The 22609-nt window shown below is 40.7% G+C and overlaps 1 protein-coding gene across 1 annotated transcript; it reads right to left on the reverse strand.

The window, feature by feature from the left end:
* Nucleotides 1-13454: 13454 nt before the first annotated feature.
* KLF6 (KLF transcription factor 6) lies at nucleotides 13455-22539 on the reverse strand. The gene is made up of 4 exons (XM_064392964.1): nucleotides 22030-22539; nucleotides 18580-19153; nucleotides 16729-16852; nucleotides 13455-16307 (listed from the first exon to the last, which is right to left on the reverse strand). The coding sequence occupies exons 1-4, from the start codon at nucleotides 22129-22131 to the stop codon at nucleotides 16256-16258; spliced, it is 852 nt and encodes a 283-aa protein (XP_064249034.1). The 5' UTR covers nucleotides 22132-22539; the 3' UTR covers nucleotides 13455-16255.
* Between the last annotated feature and the right edge of the window lie 70 nt (nucleotides 22540-22609).

Genomic DNA, 22609 nt, shown 5'->3' on the forward strand with positions numbered 1-22609 from the left:
TTTGGAAGGATTACCACTGGCTTCAGATGGTTTAGGCTATTCTGCATGGTCTGTAAAATTCCATTGATCTGCACCTCTTACACAGAATTTCACAGCCTGACATCCTCACAAAACCAAGCCATTGAATTGCACCTGTGTTTCCAACCTTGCTAACACACCAATCTGAATGTGGATTCTAAAACAAAACTAAAATATTTCATGAGTATTCCTCTCTAATTTCAACAGCCTGGTGGTTAAAGTATACTTTTAAGATAGGGGAGGCTTAAATTCCAATCTAATATTTTTCTGATTTCAGATATAGAGATTTAGGGGTTAAACAAGCATGGAGAAAATAACTCAGCAGACTAGTGAAATAAAATTCCAATCTCTCTTTCAATTAGAATTTTCCTAATTTATATTGAATGGAGCAATTCTAGTTGAATACTGGATTTCAACATCATTCCAGAATTCTTCAAGGAGAGTGATGGTTTTTCTGAACTGTGGAAAACATTGGTGCAATTTCTTGCCCCAAAGTGGGTTTCAGAAATATATGGACATGGATCTCACACATACCAAAAGAGAGTATCACTTCTGCTCTTTGCAAGAAAAAGATTAAGTTGACAGATGAAACTAATTCCAAGAGTCATTTGTAGCTGCAAATCCAAAATGGGAAAAAGGGTTTTCCTCTAACCCTGTGTTCGTTTAACAACCTTTGATGGCAGAGCACAAGTCTGAACATTTCTTTGTCATTTCCTACTGTTTAATACTTCACACAAAGCACTTCCTTCTTTGAACCCTATTTTTAGGTGTCTTCTGCCCATAAATTATGGATAGAGCTCTGATTTCACTAGGGAGAAGGCCACCTGAAAAAATGTTCCCAATCTTTTTAGACTTCATCATTTTTCCTCCTTCAACCTACTTTGCTTTAACAATAACTCTAAAAGGACTACAGACTGAGATTCAAATGCAGAATAAATTGATGCATCTACTGAGCTACCCTGGTTCACATTAGCTGAAAATAGAACTCCAGTCTGGGACAGTCCAGCATAATAGAATCAGACAATGTTGTAGGATAATACTATGAACTAAAGCAGGGCCAAAGACCTTGCAAATGTTGTGTGAATTAAGTCTGTTAAATTAATTAACCTATAAAACATATAAAGTGTGGTTAGGTGTTAATTTTTGCTTGTTGTCGGTTTTTTTAATGAGAATTAGATCTTCAGCAGGTAGTTACTGTCATGTTTGAAGATGTGCTGATTTAAACAAGGCAAAGAAAACATGATTTTAAAAATTATTTTCCCTTCTTAGCTGTTCCATCTTTCAGTGGAAATGGATAATAAGCAGTAATTTCACTGAAAGGCTGAAAAATCATGAGAATTTAAAGCTGATTCTTCATGCATTTCGGAGAAATTTTACTGATGATATTTACCTCATGTTTTCACATTCTTCTCAATGGAAATAAAAACATATTCTTTTACAATATCTATAAAATAATTTAAAAGCTTGTTCTTTTACTCTTTAAAGGTTGAACATTTCAACCTTTAAATTTGACAATATTTTGCAAGCACACTTCTGGGAGGAGAAAATGAAATTTCCTAAGGGTGAGTTTGTCAGTGGCAGGGCCAAATCAGCAAAACCTGAGTCATTTTTATCAAAAGAATCTGGTATCAGATTAAGGAAAAATAATATGTGGAGACAGAAAGGTATGCAGTATGTATTTTTACTCACCCATACATTAATTACACATTGTCTTAAATCCTACTTACGGTCAGCTGACTCATTTGACCCACCAATAAAAATAAAATATTATGAAACTACTGAGGTACCACGTAGTGACTCATTCAATATCTTTAGCCACCTGAATTCTCTGTGTTGTTTAAGTCAATATTAATGTTTCTATTTATTTATCTACTTTTCTTGTAAAAGTCCATGACAGTGAGCTACTGAGCTTAAAATGCAATGTATATATTTACATTCAGGCAGATAGATAGGCCTTATAACATTAACTAGCCAAGAGAGAGATTTTTGAAGAAAGTGTGAGATTTTTGAAGAAAGTGTGTTAGGAGTGAGTATAAAGAAGGACCTGAACATCTACAAAGTGGTGTGTTGTAGTTTTAGGTGACTGGTTGAAAGCAGACCCTGGTTTAAGAATATATTTCCTGTACCATATACATATGGAGGACTTAGGACCTCCATGCTGAATCCCAAACGAGAGACCTACAGCTGCCTTCCTCAGCTGGTGAGGATGCTGCCCTGCTGCCACTGCTGCCAAACACTGCCCAGGAGGGTGCCTGGCAGTGGGGGTGAGCCCAAGTCTCCAGGGCTGGTGGTCTGAGCACAGAGCTCTGAGGTGTGCACCTCCTGTTCCTCAAAGAAAGCCTGAATTTGTGTTTGTGCACAGCTTAGTCTCTGTGTGTATGAGATGTGCTCTGAATCTGCTGTAGTGATGATAAAGTGCAGAGGATCTGGGTGGACTAGCACAGATCAAAACTAAGCTGTTGTTTTGGGGTTTTTTTAAGATGTTTTTCAAGAGCAATTCTTTGGCAGATACGCCTTTCCCAGAAAACAATATGTCTGCTTATTTTATGTGTGGCCCAAATTCAGACTTTGAGTTGATGAAGATGGTAGATGTTACACAGGCAGGCAGGATCACATCCTACTATCATGTCAGTTTTACACAGTTCTGACTCCACTGACTTTGATGCAGACATCCCCAAATTTAAATTGACATCAGAGGAAAGAGTCCATGATATTTCTAAGGAGCTAATGCCCTTAGTCAGTTGGTTTTTGACAAATTACTCACATAGGTTATATCATGGTTAGATTTAAAACTGTTTAAAAACTGTAAAATTTAAAAAGTTGTAACTTCTTTTTAGAACAGATATGTCTTTCTGTGCTTTAGCCTATGGGTCTAGGAGCTGTGAGTGACAAAATACTTTTGTTTGCCAGAAATATAAGTTTCTGTATGCAGCTATTTCGCATAACCATGTGAAAAAGAAATCTGGGTCACTACAGTCATTTTCTTACATTAATAGTTAATATGAGTTATTGCCATTGAAATTATTCTAAAAGCAGGATTTTAATTTTTTTTCTGCATTTACAAACAAATAAATTTTAAAAAAAGTATTTTCAGTCAAAATACTTAGGAAATCCTTCATTTAAAAAAACCAACCAAACAAACAAACAAAAAAACCAAACCAAACCAAAACAAAAAACAAAACAAAACAAAAAGACACATAAGTTTGCCATGATTTTTTTTATGGAAACATGCTGCTTCTGATTTTTATGAAAAACCAAGATTTTTATACAAAGCTCTTTTCCCAAAATATCTGCTTTAAGAAAAATCATGGTTTCCTGCACTGCAAAAAGAGCAGGGGGGAAGAAGGATTCTTTAATGTATGTACAAGCAATTTCAAACCTAGTAAGTTGAAGGAAAGTGTTTGTGACAAGAGAAAACTTTGAAATCTAGTTGCTCCTGCTGTTCCTGTTAGATTCCTTGCCACCTGCTTTTGCTGAATCAACATTTCTAGAAAACTGGACCAGATTCAGCACAGTGGGGCACAGGTAGGCCAATTTAAATCCCTCATTCCTAAGCAGCTCTGACTGTTTGATATTCTTTGTTTTCAAGCCTTAAAGACAAAAAAAATTACTACTTTTTTCTTTTATTATGGTTTGGGGTTTTTTTTGTGTAATTCCTTCTCATTGTAGTCTGTCATTAGGAATGCCCAGTAAAGAAGCTGGGACTGCCAAGATCGCTGTGGAAACACTGGTGCAAGAGTGATGCAGATGATGAAATACTGTGTTACAGGAATGTTCATGTGGACTGGCACATGTGTATTTGCCAGAGTGGCAGACATCCACTGCGGGTGGTGTGAAGGCAAATGCAGGCAAAGAGGTGGGGGAGCAGGGCTGAGGGTTCCTGGGAGTCACCCCCTGCTGCCAGGGCACAGCTTCTGAGCCTGCCCAGCTGCAGCAGCACAGCCCCATGCTCAGGGCTTCTCCTCCTGCTCCCCTACAGGAGTCTGACCACAACAAATGTTGTTTTCAGGGACACCACTGTCCCATTCTTCCCTGTCCTGAGGATGGAGCTGCCTTCCACACTGTGCTTCTGCCTTCATATCCCACAGGACCCCCATTTCCATAATATTCCTACATGGCAAAGGGGAGGTGAGGGAGAACTTTCCTATGCAGATAGTAGGGCTGTTTGATGTTTTTAATACAGTGTTAATTGATTGTTACTGCTGGGTGTATCTGTGTCCTGTCAACTCCCCCCTGCTCCCCCACAACCATCCCCCCTCCCACTCCCTCACTCCAATATTTTATTGAAAGCAAAATTATTTTGCCAGAGTAAGAACTTAGGTCTTGGCTAATATTTCACTAGTTGCACAGCTTGAAATCACAAATAGACAGCATTTCCTTTTGAAGAAGTGGCAGACTGAAAAAGGTGAAAGATAGTAGGGCAAAACCCTGAGGACAGATTTGTCCTAATCTTTCTGAGGAGTTAAGAAAGGAGGAGGGGAAAAACCCCCAAACATATACTTTTTGTTTAAATCTTGAATTTGGAAATGAAGAGTAAAATGTTTAAAAGTATTATTTGTCACTCTTTATGATCCGTCTTCTCTTTCTTTCCTTCCTGCAACATTCCCTCCCCCATGCCAGCTTGATCTCTTTGTGTGAGTGCAATAATAGATATCCCAGCAAGGCACCATCTTTGTTAACATGCTTCTGAAGCTCTTCTAAGCTGCTGTTTCCAGTGGAAAACTCTGCAGCTTTATGATATGATATCTTTCAATATAATTTCCCTGAATGATTCATATAATTATTGTGGCTACTTGCAGGCAAAAAAGCCCTCATCCATTATGCCCTCAAGAACTGCACGACAAACCCTACCGACAAGAAACACACATGCCAGTCTGTGGCCCATACATTGTTGACTCACTCACATTTTGGACTGGCTTCTGAGCAGTGATTCAGCTAAGTCCTGCCCAGCCTTCCATGCTGATAGTATAGGGAAAAAATGAGAAAGCAGCAACATTAGGCTCATTGTATTCTCTCAAAACCAAGAAAAGCCTCACTGTTTTCCTGTTGCAGTTTTGTTGACACTTCCTTGCTGTGTCCCTAGTATCGGCATATGCTTATTATTCACCACCTTAAATTTACTTTCCTCAGAAGTGAATTATGTGACAGTGAAATTTTCAGCTCCTGTCACTCTTCCAAAGGGTGCTAAGTTTATTTTTCTTGTTCTTGAAAGGTTATATATAGAGCAGAGCCAGAGAAGAATGCACACTGGTGATATGCCCATGGAAATGAGACATGATCAAAACATTTTCTTAGCAGAGAGATCATCTTGAAGGATGATGGTATCCCTGCAGCTACTCTCCCTTTCCAGGAGCAGAAGACCCTGTTCAACAGCTGGCAGAAAGTTAGTGGCCCTCACTACTGCAAAAATCACATCCACATAACCCCTCAGCATAAAAAGATTCACCTCTTTGAAACTGAACAACCTCCACTGCCCTTTTATTGTCTCAAACCCATCCACCTTGAACATGATAACTTAATTATATCCCAAACTGGGCAGACTGAAATCTCATTTGTGACATGATCCTTTTGGTGTATAATAGTCTTAACAAGCCTTAATTTTCCACTCTGTCTTCCTGTCATAGTTACTTACCACTGCTAAGAATAATGAGATAAAAATGTGAGGTTGAACCGCACAAAGGAAAAAAGAATCAGAACAGAGCAAGGCTCACGTGGACTTCCCACAGAGGAATATCTAATGACACTCCTGAGGCGCTTCTAAGACTCAGCTGCTTCTCTGGACTTCAGGTGAAGAAGGACCATGTTGCTGGATTTTGGGAGTGGTTTTGCTTTAACATCTTTTTTCCCCAGACATTGTCAGCCTGAAAGGCATGGCTCATCCCTTCTGGCCCATGAAATCAAGAAAACCACCTATCTACTCTAGCAAATGATTTCATTTGCACACACTTGCCTCAGCATGACCAATTCACACCATTTCATTGTATGACCTTGAGTAACTTGCTTTTTTTATTTTTTAGTTTCATAACTTTCATTTTTAAAACAGAAGTTTCTAACTTCTATTGTAAAAAAATATCATGCAAATGTATTCCAAATGCACTCTGCTGGATCCAAAATACAGAATTCAAATTTGTAAAAACCAAACAAAATCCCAAAAAAGCATGATTTTCAGACATTTAAGATAACATTTCACTTAGTAATTTATATTTCTCAAAGACCTTGTCCCTAACTTGTGGAAACATGGATCTATGATTCATTGAAAATAACCGTCAACAACTTAAATGTTGACGTATTTACTTAATCGTATTCCCACAAAGTGTTAGATTAAAAAAAAAAAAGAAAACAAAAATAAACCACCTTAAAAGTTGGCTTTATTTTTTTGTCTTTAATGGTTTTTGCTGTTGTTTTTTGTTTGGGGTTTTTTTTCATCTGTTTGATTTTGTTTAGTGTTTTCAGCTGGTTTCACCTTACACCTCAGGTTAAGTCTGAAATACTATTATCAGTCCCACACATGACTTTTTAAGGACACTGTTCTACTGGAATGTGATATTATATAGAAAATAAAAATCCTAGACAAGAAAATCTGTTTCAATTTATGCATGTGTGTACATATGTATATACATTTTAATTAAAAATATTAAATTCTTGGGGTCCTAATAATCTGTTTTTCTGTGATTATTTTTTCTTTGTTAATTACTTCATATTGGGAACTTAAACTGAAAATGTAAGCTCAAACTTACATGTCATGGGTCTAAAGGACACAGCAAAATGTATGGGGGTTCTGCTTCCTTTTCTGGTAAGGGGTATCTAGGCAGGCACAAAGCTGAGCACTTCTTACCAAACACTGACAAAAGCCAAGCACTACTGGATGAAGGCTGAAGGTTTTGTCTCAGCACCCATGCTCTAATTTGTGCCTTCAAGCACCAGTATCAAAAAGATCTACATTCTTCCTGAAGCTTGACCCTTCAGGGTCCTGGTGCACCCCGGACTTTGGCTGAAAACATCTTCCTGCTGGGATGTCACAGCCCTTATCAGAGATGGCTCCTGCCTTTGGGGTGCTCCAAAGCAGTCCTGTATGGTTTGGGGTCTCTCAAAGGACAACAAGAGAGGGTCAGAAGGGTGTGTGCACATACCTTATGTCAGAATGAAGGCTTAAATCTGCTTTACATTGAACTGTTCGAGCAGACTTTGGGTGCTGCCCTTTTGCCAAAAGCAGCTGTATCCCACAGCTCTTTTATGAATGTTCTTCTCTCTCCTGGCCAAACACATGAGTCTGACCTCATCATTATTCCAAGATACTTAATGTCTAATGAAAAAGATATTTGTTAATATTGAATTACATGGTTGTATTTGTTTGGCGGCTAGTAGTTTTAGCTTCTCTGACAAATATTCTAACCGTAATGCTTAATCTGCATTACATTAATCTCTCATGAATACATGAGAGAATACACACTCTTTTTTTTTTCCCTTTGTTTTAAAGTTATCCATTAAAATTAAGATAAATAATGTCCTGTCACAGAGCACAGAGACCAGAGTCTGGGTAGATCCCATCTGTGTAAGTGCTGGAAACCTTATTGCAGAAATCTCCTTTAGTCAGCTTCTTTGTTGCATGTAACCACATAATTTTTACCTACAGTCATCCAGGCTGGTTTTGCCTGGTGAAGCATCTGCAGTCTGGACTTTGGCAATGGAAATTAGGAGAAGCTACAGAGGACTTCAGAGGCCCTGTGCAAACACTGCATCCCTTTGTCTCCTGGCTGCCCTTTCCCTGGCTGGCGGAGCCGGGGCCGGCCGCAGCACACGGATAGCGGGAAGCACAGACTGGATTTCACCTGCAGCTCCTCGTTATACAGACCCACTGTGGCGTTCAGTGCCTCTCTCTTCTGCCTGATTAAAGATAATAAGGGACAAGTCACTGACAACCCTTTGAGGCAGGGTGGTTTCTGGAGATAACTAGGGGATGGATTTGTATCATCGCATTTATATTTAGGATTTGATTAGTTTTTTGCTTTATAATTCTGGCGATATTTTTAGTCTAGCTTATTGAGCATTAGAGCAACCTTCTCTCCAGTGACCAGTCTAATACCTCCAAAGCCCCACAAGGGGCTGTTGGGACACTAAAGACCATCAATCCTTATGAATAATGCATCTATTTCCTACCAAGGCTCAAATCCCATTAATACTATAACATTATTACGTCTCTTATTTACTCTTTTCTATCTATGGGATAAAACATTAATTCTGAACATTTCTTTTCAAATTAAGAAGAAATATCTTTTCAAATTAAGAAATAGATCCAAATTATTTGGAGAAAAGTCACTGGTAGAACATACCAAAGTTATTGCCAGACGGAAGTGGTTAGAAATAGAAAAAAAATTATGAAATAAGAAATTACCCAATTATGTGAGACAGGCGTGCACATTACAAGGTCCCACCTAAAAATGTCCACTAAAATGCATTGAAAGCCCATGTTCTGCATGGGGAGTTCCTGTCCTGGTGAGAATAAATCCAGAATTAATCCATCTGTGACAGACAGGGGGACTGAATGGAATTATAATATGGATATTATAATATCACCAGGGTTGTCTGTCTGACCAGAAAAAGGAAAAATGCTGAGATCATCAGAACAGGTTGTAAAACTACTTTCTCTCTCTTTGGATGTGGGTAATTCCAAATGTGTTGTGGCCTAATTAGGCAGAACCTGGATGGAAGAGCCTCTGTCCCTGTAGGTTCACAACAGCAAGATCTCAGCCTCCTCTGCATGTCTGACTGCTGCTGCTAATACTTCTACTGCTGATGAATAATTAATTACAGTGAGGATCTACTAAAATCCAGTTGCCCTCAATGTCCTCTTCATACTTAGCAAAAGCAAATAAGTAAACCCCAGAAGACTGAGTAACTTGCCTAGCAGAGCTTGGAAATGAGCATTAGTCATATTGGTGCATGCTCAAAGATAAATCTTATAAATGAAAAAACATACTACTGCATGTGTAAGGTGAAGTACATAAAACTCAGAAAAATACAGCTTTGCATGCATAACTAGATTTTTGATATATTCAGTATCAAATCTAAAAGGCAGTACATTACAAGAAAAATATATTACTGTATCCAGTGTAGATCTGCAACCTTCCTGAATTATTACTGAGTGCTTTGATACAGAATTCACCAATACACCAGCCCCATTAGATAATTTCCCTTTGTCCAGAATGACCACACACTCTACTTCTGAAATGCACAGAGGCAATAAAAAGAATATGGAGGTTTAGCAAGTGAGGCACTGAGGGACTAATATTCAGCAACGCTAATTCCAGCTAAATTTATATTGTATTGAAAGAAAGTGCTGTTAAAGAACAGCTTGGCATACATCGAGACATGTGGTTACCAGATTACTTTCTATCTCCGCTCAAAAACATTTAGAGAATTTCTCATTAAAATTATTTAAAGTGAAACAAGTCAAATAAATCTACTTAAGCTGTTGTTGCATTGCCTCATTTGTGCTGAAAAAATGTTGCTTGTTTTTTACATTCTATTTTAACTGTACATATGAGGCTCTACTTGCCCATTAAGAAAATACATCACCTCCCAATTGCTTTCTATACCTCCTTAAATGTTAAACATAAACATATATACCATCTGTTTCCTATCATGAACCAATCCAAAATGGCTGTACTAGACACCTCCACATAATAGATCATCTTAAAACACCTTAGTGGTTTTGCTTTATGGAGTTATTTTCCTGTGACAAATTATAAACCTATACTTCAAGAACACGACCAATCTGTAGCCTCAATTGCAAATTCTGGATAGTTTCTCTCCATTTTGACAAAATGTGCTGGCTTGTATCTGATGCAGCAATTTGTTTAAAAGCCATAAGGCTACCTTTGTTGCTGTGATACCCTGCAAATCCAGTTAATTTCTCCAGTTAATAATTTCTCAGCTAATACTTCATGAAGCATTCTGATTGAAACCACTGCAGTTCAAAATAGTCACTGCTATAACTTACAAAATCATTACGTAGCTGTTGTGTAAGTGAAACTGCAAAACAAATTACAGGGTTTATCATCAGTCTGCAATCAAAAATAAATGTCAGGAGGAAAAAAATCACACTTCTATTTAAAAAAAAAATCATCTTTGCAATGCTTGTACGTGTGAACTCCAGCTATCACATGTTCAACAGGAAATGGACAAAATATAGTCATAAATGTCATTGAATGAAAATTTGGTTCTGAATGGATTTCAAATGTACTTTCTCCTCAGCTTCAGCTCTATGAAAAAATGACTGTCTGGAGCAAGTCGAATTCAGTGAGGAATTTCTCCTTGACTTAAATGAGCTTTTGACCAATGCCTCACAATATTAATGCATGAACCTGCAAACCCTTATTTCCCAGGGTAGCTCCAATGAATCCTAGACTGATTAAACCTCTGCAGACCTGTGTGCAAAAGCAATACTCTGTCTGCTCATTCTCCCTTAAATGTAAGAGCTCAAATGGTTATGAGCCAGTATTGCTACAGGTTTGATCAAAAATAAATGCCATATATCCAAGGACCATGAATAAGGGATGAAACAGCAAGTGTAGAGGTAAAAGAGCTAAAGGGAAAAAATATAAAGATACCATTGCCTTGGACTGTATAATCTCAGCAGAGTTTCTTGCCATGTCAGAGGCTTTATTTCAGAAGTACCTGTTAATGCCTCTTGGCTACACAATCCCAGTTGATGAGGCAGACTTCTGTGGAAGTATGAGCTGCTTGGTAACCTCTTGTCACCAGAAATAAAGAACTGGACTACTGGTATTGTTGCTGAGTTTATAAACCAGTGCTACAAAATCTGCAAAAGCTTGAGGAAGAAATAGTGCAGATATTTCCTATCTAAGCCTTTTTTTCTGCAAGGAATTTCTGAAGAAATGGAGGAACGAGAAGGAAATACCATGCGTTTCATTCTTTAAAAAGTGAGGGAAAGCCTTTTCTACCTGTGTCCTCCCACACAATCTCATGCAGTTAGAGCTACCTTATTGTCACAGCCTACCTGAACTCCACTCTCCAGACAAGGCTGAGGAGACCTCCAATGGATGGACCATGAAGTTTTCCTCTTATCAAACACTGTCTCTCCCTGTTGTGCAAATATGTGAGGTCACATGCTCTTTTGGTGCTGCATAAAGAGCACTCAGCTACTTTTTGAAACAATTGCCATAGTGTTCTTCCATCTCCTTGTTTCTAGTTTTGCTGCTGCTATTTGTGCGATTTACAGAGGTTGTTTTCATTCCTCAGAGCTTTCAGAGCAATTAAAGAAAATAAATAACAAATGCCCAAGTAGCTAAGAAGAGTAGGAGAGGTAAAAGTTGGACACAAAGGCAGAGATACTGTGAACACTCATGAAAGAGGAAAGAATCAAATACAGCCTGTTTTCAACATGCTATAACACGCCCAACAATTCCAGATTCAGTTTATTTCAAATTGTAATATGGTCTGGGGGGGGAGTCAGTAACTTCTAAACAATATGGACATCCAATTTAATAAAACAGCAATCACTTGTCTATTGTGAACTTCAAAGTCATGCTGTATTTATAATACACAGTTGCTCAAATAAGCTGGTAAACTGTGATACACCCTACTTGCACTGACCACTTGTATGCCTGGCTTTTTCACACCCAAGAGGATAAAAAACCCCCCAAAACAAACATCCAAATGGGTTGTTTTGGGATTTTAACTGTTTCATCTTGATGGTTGCACAAACATGCCATATCTAACCTCTGTGCTAACATGTTGGCTCACAGGCTCTGTCCTCCTCTTCACCTTTCTAACCTCAGCTGAAGTTGTTGGAACTTGCAGAGGCTACTAATCCATGTCCATACCTCAGCAACCTGACTTCTTCACCCTCAAATTCATGTCTCTTCCCCTCTGCTCTGCATTTCAAAATCCAGAATTAAGCAAACCTGCAGAAAATGTGCATGTTGAAATGCACTATTGCTTTCTGCTTTGTAGCTTCCTTGTTCGTGTTGCCCAATAGCTGTCAGTAGTGTCTTTTTTTTTTCTGCACACAGTGCTGTTTTTTCAGTACAATCTCTCTGAGAACTAAAAAAAGAAAAAAAAAAAAAAAAAAAAAAACCTGGGATCACAACAACATCTTCAATAAAGGAGTTTTCAGACTTTTTTTTTAAGGTAGAGTATGACACAGCTCAAGATGACACACACCAAATAAACAGGAAAAAATTTGCCAATCCTTGTTCTACATTACACACCCATTGAACATTTTGGGTGGAGAATCTCCAAGGAGGTCAAGCTCAGTTCTTTAAAGATATTTCCATTTCTTCATGAGGAGGCAAAATAACTGAATCCCTAAACCTCAGTAGCCTTTTCTAATTCTATTGAAACTTTAACTAAATTTCCCAGAAGACATCTGTGTTACACTATATGAGATATACCAGTGGTGAAATACAATGTACCCCTCCCATTGCAGATCATTAATTTGCCTAAACTGCCATTTCTGCCATGCCTAATGCAGGCATTACATCCATTTAGCAGCCCACTGCAGGGCTAACAGGGGAAGGAGGCAAGGGTCCCTTTTCCACATTGTTTTTGTCTCAATCTCTACTTATTGTTTCAGTTCTTTTGCATCATTTTAGACCATTTCTAAATCATCTAAATCCATTATGTTAACACAAACTGAATTCACATGCTCTAAGACAGTTTTTCAGCATACAACTTAGCCATTTAGCCACTGTTTTTACTCGATGTTGGAGGGACTTTTAACACCAGCATGAGTGAAGCAGCAGCCACAAGGCAACATCAAACAAGTTCTGCATGGGTCTCGAGCCAGGGTGCGTGCCAGGCATGCTTTGAAGAGCCATTGCTCTAAAGAATGTGGTTCAGAGAGGTTTGTGTTTGACAGGTTGAAGGTCACCACCAGCATGTGGGTCAGGTCAGCCCCAGGTGTGTCTGCAGCAGGCAGATCTCATGCAGTCCCTTCCAAGCTCTCCTTCCCACTGCTGCACCTCAGGCTTTTGGGCTTGCTTCCCCATGGACCAGGCAGCAGCTGCCAAGGGCAGGTGCCTCCAGCCCAGCCACCACCCTTGTGGCTTTGTCCTTCCCTCTGAATGCCCACTGAACCTCCTTTCCCACACGCCAATCTCGCCCCATGAGCATTCACCTCTCCAGAACAAACGATTTGAAATGAAGGTGCAGTCTTGCAGTAACAATCACATTAACTATTTATTCCGCTGAGGCAAACGATGAGTCAAGAGCAGCCTTTCAGATACGGAAGAACTCCTAGTTTATACTGCCAAAATTATTTTCCCAACAGGGCCTGTCTTCCACAAAGTGACCTGACCCAAAGGTGTTTGCACCCATGGCCAGGTGTGACTCAAGACAAAGCAGCAACACAGTACTTGACATTGTTTGGTGTGTAGGGCTTGGAGAGAAGAAAGACGGAAACAGACACGTGATGCTGATAAGAATTTCTTTTTATGTTATTCCAATAAAAAATACATTCATACAGAAATATAACAATCTTGCAAAAAACAATTTCAAATAAAATCTTGTAAAACAAAATTTTTACAAAAATCTTACAAAGAGATTCTTTAGATAACAGGGTGCTTCAAAAACAAAAAAAAAAATTTCACTAATAGAAACTTTTTCTTCTTAAATTTCAAGCAAAAATGTTTTATTTTTTTTATTTTTCAGCTTGATTGAGGCTCAGTTATCACCTGAACAAAATGTACTTGCTTATTAAGAAAATTACAGGCATTTGACATATGGCACACAGCCCCACCCCATCCACACAAGTCTGATGGTATTTCACAATTGAGACAAGCCAGTGCAAGGTTTTTTTTGTTTGGGGTTGGTTTGTTTGTTTTTAATTTTTTTTTTTAAATTTCTTGTTTATAAGAATTACGGCTAAGCCAAGGACAATGCAAACAAGGAGTTAAAAATACAGCAAAACCCAATTGTAAATAGAAATTCATTTTCTGGAAATTTTTTTCTGTTTGGGGGAAGAAAAAAAAAGTGCATTTTCAGGCAATTTAAACCAAAAATGAAATGAGAATGATTTAAGCCTGTGTGTTCCATAGAACCAGATCACTTGCATATACTTTTTTTAAACCACTTATCTACATACATTTCCAGGAAGATATACCAAAATATTAGCAGAGTAAGCAAGACTGATAATTAATAGTAAAAGAAACAGGTCACATGTTTCATTGCATCAACTGTAGTGAGCTGGTTTAAAAAAAAGAAAACAAAACAAAACTGGTTTTGGACAGACTATTCCTACTCTAGGAAAAAACAGTCTTTATTTTAGCTGAACTATGTAAAATTAGAGCTTAACCACCACAACGACTAGCTCACTCACAGGCCCTCCAGTAAGCTGGAAGGCCAAAACCCGAGTGCACTTCTTCTGCACACAGCTAATATTCTTTTAGCATGCCAAAATTCGGTTCATATCATTCTTAAATGGCCACAGATACGCTATTCCAGACAACCTAATAACTACAAAACACAGTCAGCAGTCTGAGAAGGACTGAATGCCAACAAAGCCTTTAGCATACCATTAAGCTAAAGGTAAAGCCTCTAAAAATGCTAGATTTTCATTAACTGTATCTTTCATTTCTTTGTGTCCTTAATGACCGTATTGCAGGGAGGAAGGGGGAAGAGGAAATATTTTTGATGGGCTGTGGCATTTTCTAGCTATGTGTTCTAATTAATTTCCTTTTAAAAAAAATATTTATATATTATCTATATATATACACACATACACAGACTGTACACACAAATATACATACACAATTATTTTTCTGCCCACTTTTAAAAAAAAAGTAATATAGTTTCTTTCTGTATGACCAACAGATAGCTAGATATATAGATGTGAAACTTGTGCCTTTTAAGCAAATACATCTTTTAATACTTCTGTATCTTTAATATGTATGAAAACTTGACATATTAAGTACAGTTGGGGTGTGTATATACACAGTTGTTGTGCAAGGTCAATATAAAAAAAGTCTCAAGGTGGCAGAACTGGTCAGGTATTCAATTGGCATATGCATTATACTGTAACACAGTCAAATTGTCTAAGTTAAACAAATACTGTACTGACATGAATGACTTTTCTCTATATTTGTCTTTGTGAAGGAGGACCCTGGAAGTAACCTTTTTTTCCCCTCATATTATACATTTGATACAGTACAATGCCAGGTGAAAAGAGAGCCTTAATAAAGCATGCATCACCCATACCCCTGTATAAGACCCCCTGCAAGAGAAGGTCACTTGCATAAGGCACCATTATTAAGGTCAACAGTGCATTAACAGCTAGAAAACCAGAAGTTAGTCCTCAAGGCATAAATAAGAGAAAAATTAGCTGCATGAGAAAAATCAGTTTCTAACCAATAGTGGTTTTATCCACCCAACAAAAAAATTATTCATGTTCCATACATTATGTAACATTAGACCAATTGTATTTTAGCTGCTCTTAACTGGAATCAAAACTGCAGTCCTGATTAAAGAATGGAAAAGCATATAGTTCCCCAGAACCATGCAATAACCTTTGTATTATAATGAAAAGTTATAGTTGTGTTACATTTGTAAATACACAGCTTATACAATGGATTACAAATGAGCTCTGTAGCAAGTAAAACAAGCTACTTGACACATTGCACGTTTAATAGCTGCACCAGACACCTAAAGCTCCTCTCACACAGGAACAGGGAGGTTCCCCATTTCCATTCTGGCATCCTGACTCTTTTTATTCCCCCCTTTCCCCCTCTCAGGTTTTCCCTCTAAAAAGGTGCAGACACCCCTCCCCCCACCCCTTGGAAATGATTGGTGGTCGTCCCATCTCACGAGATATTCCTCACATACAAGACATTCAGACTATTTTTTTTCTCTTACAGTTATAAAACAACCACAAGAAAAAAAATGTGCCTCAGCATACAGTCATCAAGAGATCCTCATCGCATACAGTCGCCCAATCATTAACATTCTCAGTGCACATGCTCACGGCAAAGGCTTAGGAGCCACTCAGAAGGTTAGATACCAGTGTATGAGTCCAGGAAACCCCAAACATCACGCACCGCGGTTGCTATGCCGTTCTTACATGACTTATTAGCCCTCAAAAGACCTTCAAGGAAGTGAGGTCCTGGAGGCAACTGGGTAGGGTGCAAAATGGCATGCTTTGGCTGGAACACGCATCCCTCCGCTCAAGGCTCTTCAACCTTGACGCCTCTTAGCCCGCAGGATTCACCTCTTGACCCACTCAGAGGTGTCTCTTCATGTGCAGGGCCAGGTGGTCAGACCTGGAAAAACACCTGCAAGGCAAGAGCGAGGCTGCGCGTTAGCCCGCGCCGCCGGAACGCGACACGCGACGCGCACGCGGGGCTGAGGCACCTCCCCCTGCTCTGCTGCTCCAAAACACAGCTGGTGGAGGAGGGACTTGGCATTCCCGGGATACACGGGACTACTAAAGGTGTCTGTGGGCACCCAGGAGCTCTGCAGATGGGGGGTAACACTGCAGACTTCTCAACATTCACCGGCAAGATCCGGCTACAAACCACCTCCCAACGATGAGTAAAATGGAAGGGTTTTTCTAGCCTAAATATGCAGTAGTTCCTTAAAACCAGACACGGTTGTGTTCCCAAATAATTCCTACACAAGTGAAAAGCAGCCCAGACTAGCTTTTCAACCAGTATTAAAAATAACTATTTAAAAGGGTTCATTTCAACCACATACCTGTCACAGTGACTACATTTAAAAGGCTTGGCACCAGTGTGCTTTCTGAAGTGTCTGGTTAATTCATCACTTCTTGCAAAACGCCACTCACACCCTTCCCATGAACATCTGTAAGGCTTTTCCCCTACAAAGAAAGCAGATTACATGTTAGTCATGACTTCATTCAAAGACAGGTGCTATCATTTTCTATGTAAACCTCCTTCACTCCTCCAAAGACAGACAATTTTATTTAACCTATCTGAATGCTTCAGAATACGCAAGCAAAGAAGGCTCACAAAATTCATCCACATGATTCCTACTCATCTTGCTGCAACAGCACATCAAATAATCTCATTCTCACAAAAAATAAGAAGAAAAAAAAAAGTGATTAAACAGGCTCCCAGGAAACAAAGGAATCCAGCCCTCTACCATTCCTGTTCATCCCTAATGGCAGGCTTACTCCCAAACAGGTACCATTCACCTCACAAAGGTGATTAAAGACAGCACAGCTAGGCTCCAAAATGCAATTAGGCTACTGTATTGCATCAAAGTCCTTTGTCACTCATTCATCTGCATAACATGCAACCTCCTTTCTGCTGAGCCACTTATTCTTGGAAAAGCCTGCATACCACTTTGAACATTGCTATTTCAGCATTCAAGAAATACCACTTCCATTCACAGGAACGTTCTCAACCAGACAGCACCAGAACACCAGTTCTGCAATACTTCTGAGCCTGGCAGCTATTTATGTCTGCTCAACAACCACGGTTTCAGGGGAAATTGTTTTTTTTCTTTTGAAATAATCCTGTTTTATCTGACTTTGCACGACAATGGGAGCATCCAAGCTTGCTCATAAATGCCACAAAATGTTGAGCTGACGAATCAAAATAGAATCTTCTCCCTAACTTCCCTTTCCCACATCTTAGGGGGAAAAAATGAAAAAGCCAGCCATCCATATAGGTGTTTGGATTGGTACATCAAGAACACCATGCCAGTTCCTCACATTAAGCCAGGACTACTGAGCCAAGGCACAGCTCTACATATCTAACTGTTGCCATAAAGAGATGTCAAATAATAATGCTCAAACAAGCACATCAGCAGGCTACTTCAACCATAAAATATTTATAAAAGCCCTGAAGTGTCTATCTTCCTCACTTTCTTTCCCAATAACACACAGGATTGTTATTTTTAGTTCAGGTTTCAGAAAAATAAAATGCTGTTGCTCAGTAATTTGGGATCAAATTATACAGTAGATCCATTTAAGTTCAGTACATTTACGTCCAACTGGGCAGATGTGTCAGAAGGACAACAACACACTGTGGCTTTCCAAGATTTTTTGCTGATAACAATGGCATGCATAAGTGTTAAATGAGTTACAAATATAGCTATACTTAATATAATCAAGGCTTTGGTATGTCTGATAAAATAGACCCAATGTGGACTGAAGCATAAAACCAAATTCTTACAGTATTTAGTGATCTGACTGATTTTTAGATATACATTCCTTTTTTTTTAGCAAAACAAAGTCCTAGCTCACTTTAGCTTTAAAAATAATCATCAAGAAAGGCCTGACACCTATTTTGGCTGGACCTTTGCTCCTGAAGACCACGTGCTGCTGCAGCTTCCCAGCTACTGCCTGCTTAGACGAGTGGCTCCTATTTGCTGTGACAGCAGCCTAATGCACCAGCAAGTGCCCTGGCTCATGAAGAGAACGAGGAAGTGATGTCGTCCATGCTGGTAAGCCTCTGCTACTATTACATCATCTCTCCAAAACTGGGCTACCACCCAGTGATTGAGTAACGCTGTGACACCACCACCACGAGGTATTCCCCACAGCAGTTGCCAGGTCTTAATAAGCATAGGGTTACTAACCTGTATGAGTGCGCTGATGTGCTTTCAGATGTGAACTTTTGGTGTAAACTTTCCTGCAACCGTTAAAATGACACCTGTGAACACGCCTCCTGCCATCGGGCGAGGTGTCACCGTTGGAGGGTGTACCTTTTTCTGCAGTCTTTCCAGTGGTACCGGTACGGATTTTCCCTGGCGAATGCAATTCACCCGGCGTACAATTCCATATCTGGGAAGAAGGCTCCTTGCTCAGCTCAGGAGACGAAGGGGGAGTGGAAGTGACAGATGAACTCAAGTTTCCTGAACTGGCTAAAACATCACTTATAGGGTCAGAGGTAAACTTTGTTGTGGGTGAGAGCTCCTCAGAGCTGTCTGAAGATTCGCTGCTCACGTCAGAATTCAAACTGTTGGTCTCTAAGTTCTGACTAGCAAGATTGTCCTCTTTTGGGACACATGTGTTCTTCAGTTCAGATTCCTCCTTTTTCTCACGTGCCAGAATAATTTTGGTCCAGAGATCCTCTTGGCTATCAAATTTGATTTCAGATGCAGAAACATAACAGGGTTCACTCTGAAGATACCGTTCCAGCTCCAAACATGTCTAGGTGAAACAGAAGGAAAAAATAGAGAAAAGTTACAGGCCTGCTTAAGAATAAACCAAATTATTTTACACTTCAAAAGGCATGCAGGAATGTAGTACGTTCGATTTGAGGTTTCTAGGTTCAAAACAAATTAAAGGCTCCTCAAGCCATAAGTAGGTGACTGTTATGATGAAAAGAAATCAGTTTTCAAGACCTGGGCAAGAGTTCAAACACACAGCTGAAGGTGCAAGTCAGCTTTGGTTTCCAAAATAACATTCTAATGACTCAGTTAAATTATCATCACTCTCATCATAAAATCTGTGTTTTCAGCAGGCTGATGTTGAAAAGGACCGTAGAGAACCACAACGTAAAACTACAATTCACTCTTGCACCTTAACAAATTTCAAGCTGTTTCGTATCTCTCTCACACAAACACGAGGCTGAAAAGATCCAACTGAATACAATGTGCTCTGACACCCAGCTAAAACCCAAACCCTGTGTCAGAAAACAAAGCCACATTTCAGCATGGCTGCGGAGCTGCTGGCCTGTCTTCTGGGGACATCAATGGAGCAGCAGACATCCTCCCATTTCCTGTGCATGAGAACACAGCACACTCGACTTTCAAAGAATGTCATTTCCAAGCGCACTGGCATGCACACCACATAACTCAAACTGCTCCCATGCGTGTTCAGAGGAACATGGAGAACTTCAACAACAGAGGAGAGGGGAGGAAAAAACTTCCAGAATAGAAATGTCCTGTTCTATAGGATGGGAAATGGGAAATTACTCTGAGGTCCTGCTGGGAGTCCCACAATGAACAAGAACTTTATCTACTGGCCAAGAGTGCAACTGTATGAGTCATCTCTTTCTTTCACGCAATGCCAAAGGAGACTTCCTTTTAAAACCATGACCATCTGCCAAGAAAGTACTCTGCAAATGTACATGTAACAGTACATGGACAACTTCCCCCCAACCACATTCCCCTGACTCCATGACAGAAAACAAAACAAAAAACAAAACCACCCTAAATTGGTGAAACTGTGGGTTTCAATTTCATTTCACCCTGCTGACTTTCTAGCCATCTTTCAGAGAACAGGAAAAAAAGGAAAAAAGAAAAAGAAAAAAAAAGGAACCTGAACTGTTATGGCAACAAGCTGATGTTTCAGGATTATTCTTTCCACTATAGGAAATGATCCATATGGAAGCTTTACACAGAAAACGGACACAGCAAGTTTCCAAACCAAACACTACTTATTTTAGCAAGATCATCTTTTCCAAGGCCGGTAGCAAAACCCGGTCCCAAATGCCACACATTCCCCCCACAGCCCCTTTCCCTCTGCCCATGAGCAGAGCCGCCATGGGAGCAGCCTCCTTTCTCCCCCAGCACTGCTCCAGTAAACTGGGTCACATGCTCTGGTCAGGCTCCGAGTGTAGGCAAAAATCGGACAGAAAAATCAGAACCACAAACAACCCCCAAAACCAAACCCACTGTTGCACACGGTATTTATGTATTTGTCTGTAATTAGGGAACTGGGTTGCAATGCTTTTAAAAACAAGAAGGCTTTTTACAGGGACAGCACAATAGTGCTTTGATTTTCCGTGAAAACAAGCAAAAAAAGCATGTATTAAGATCTTGTTAAACTTTCATATTCCCGGCTAATTTAAATTCCTCATTAGATAGATTAGTAATGGGGAGCAGAGTGAAGCTCTCCGAGTTTAAATGCCTCTGAAGGCTACTGGGAACGAGGGCTGGCGCTTCGCCAAGAGCCCGAATGCCTGAAGGAAACTACTTAGCTCCATTTCAATCACGTACTATGGAGCTGCCGCTCTGAAAGGGGAGCGGGGGGAGGGAGAGAGGGGAAAAAAAAAAAAAAAGTCATTGCATACAATTAGTAGGCATGTGAAGGTTGTAACACTTTGCATTTCAACCTTCTGGGAAAGGCTCCTTGGTCCTTGTGCAAAGCCAGCAGGTATCGGATCCGGTGACCGGGCTGGGCAGCCCCGGCCGGCAGCGAGCGAGCGCCGGCCCCGCTGCCCCGCGGGCTGTCAGACCCTGCCATCCCGCTCGGATCACACTAAACAGGGGAAAAATGGGCAACAAAAAATATGTCCATTAAAGGGAAGAAGCCTCCGTTCTTCTCCCTTCCCGGCCACGGCAATTAGCACAAGGGGCTCGCTGTCATATGACTGACAACTCAGGGGCTCGACAAAGCTGCCTGCGCTGGAGCAGCCACGCTCTGTGCATGTACACACACATGCACCCGCACAGTGTGCGCCGACACTCCGGGAGGGCTTTTTCCCCGTCTTCGCCAGGAACAAAAACAATAACAGTATACATTTGTAGGGGGGGGAAAAACAATGAAACAAAACAAAAAAACACCAGCAGAAAAAAAAAAAGGAGAAAAAAAAAAAAACACACCAAAAACATAAACCACAGCACAGGGCGCAAAGCAGCCCTTGGCCAAGGCAGGGAGCTCGGATGACAAGACCCAGCTGTGGAGTCTGGACCTGGTACAAGCGCAAAACTTTTGCCAGGACTCGGTGTGGAGCGAGCGGCGGCTCGGCGCGGCTGCGGAGCGGGGCGGCCGCGGGCGCTGACAGCCCCCGGCAGCGCCGGCGGTGAGCAAGGAGAGACGGGATGCGCGGCTCCTCCGTCCGCCTCGGGACTGCTCCCCCCAGACAGCCGTCTGCTCAAAGCCGAGACACCTGCTCCAAAACATCGCTACACATTCGTGCTGAATTCTCCCCAAACTCCTCGCTGACACTTGGGCTTGATTTTTTTTTTTTTTTTTGCCTTTTTTTTTTTTCTTTTTCTTTCTTAAATCCGTTTATCCTTTAATACGGCTTAAAAAAAAAAATCCCCGACAACAACAACAACATCGACATCCTCGTTTACCTGTTGCCAATATTCCTCCAGGGACGGCAAGGCTGAGAAGTAACCCGTGTCGTGCACAATCTGGAGTTCCTGGAAGATGCTGCACATTGGGAGAACATCCATGTCTCAAGTTGCAACAACAAAGTCAGTGCTGGTTACCAAAAATACAGATGCCTCCTTTATGTGCAGGGGTTGCGGGGTGTGTGCGGGGGGGTGTCAACCTCTGCTCTCAGTTTCCAAGCCCCCCCCCCCTTCCTCCAGAGATGAAAAAAAGAAAAAAAAAATAAAATTGCACGGATAGAGATATATATTAATTCCTTGAGGAGCTCGGGGAGGAAAAAAGACCCAAAGTTTCATGCAAAGTTTAATCGCACAGCAGGGCAGGACGTCTCCCGGGGCGGGCGCGCGGCTGTCCCCCCTCCCGCGGCCGGCGGACCTGGCGCAGGAGCGGCCCCAATATTTGCAAACACGGCGCGGACTCTGCGAGCGGAGCCCCCCGCAAAACTTCCCTATTCAAAGCTCTGCCCGGCCGCGCCGCCGCCCCGCCCCCGCGCCCGCCCCCGCCCCGCGTGATCCCGGCGCGCCGCCCGCCGCCGCCGCC

This window comes from Passer domesticus, chromosome 1 (genome assembly GCF_036417665.1).
Source record: "Passer domesticus isolate bPasDom1 chromosome 1, bPasDom1.hap1, whole genome shotgun sequence".
In the NCBI taxonomy this organism is placed as follows: Eukaryota; Metazoa; Chordata; class Aves; order Passeriformes; family Passeridae; genus Passer; species Passer domesticus.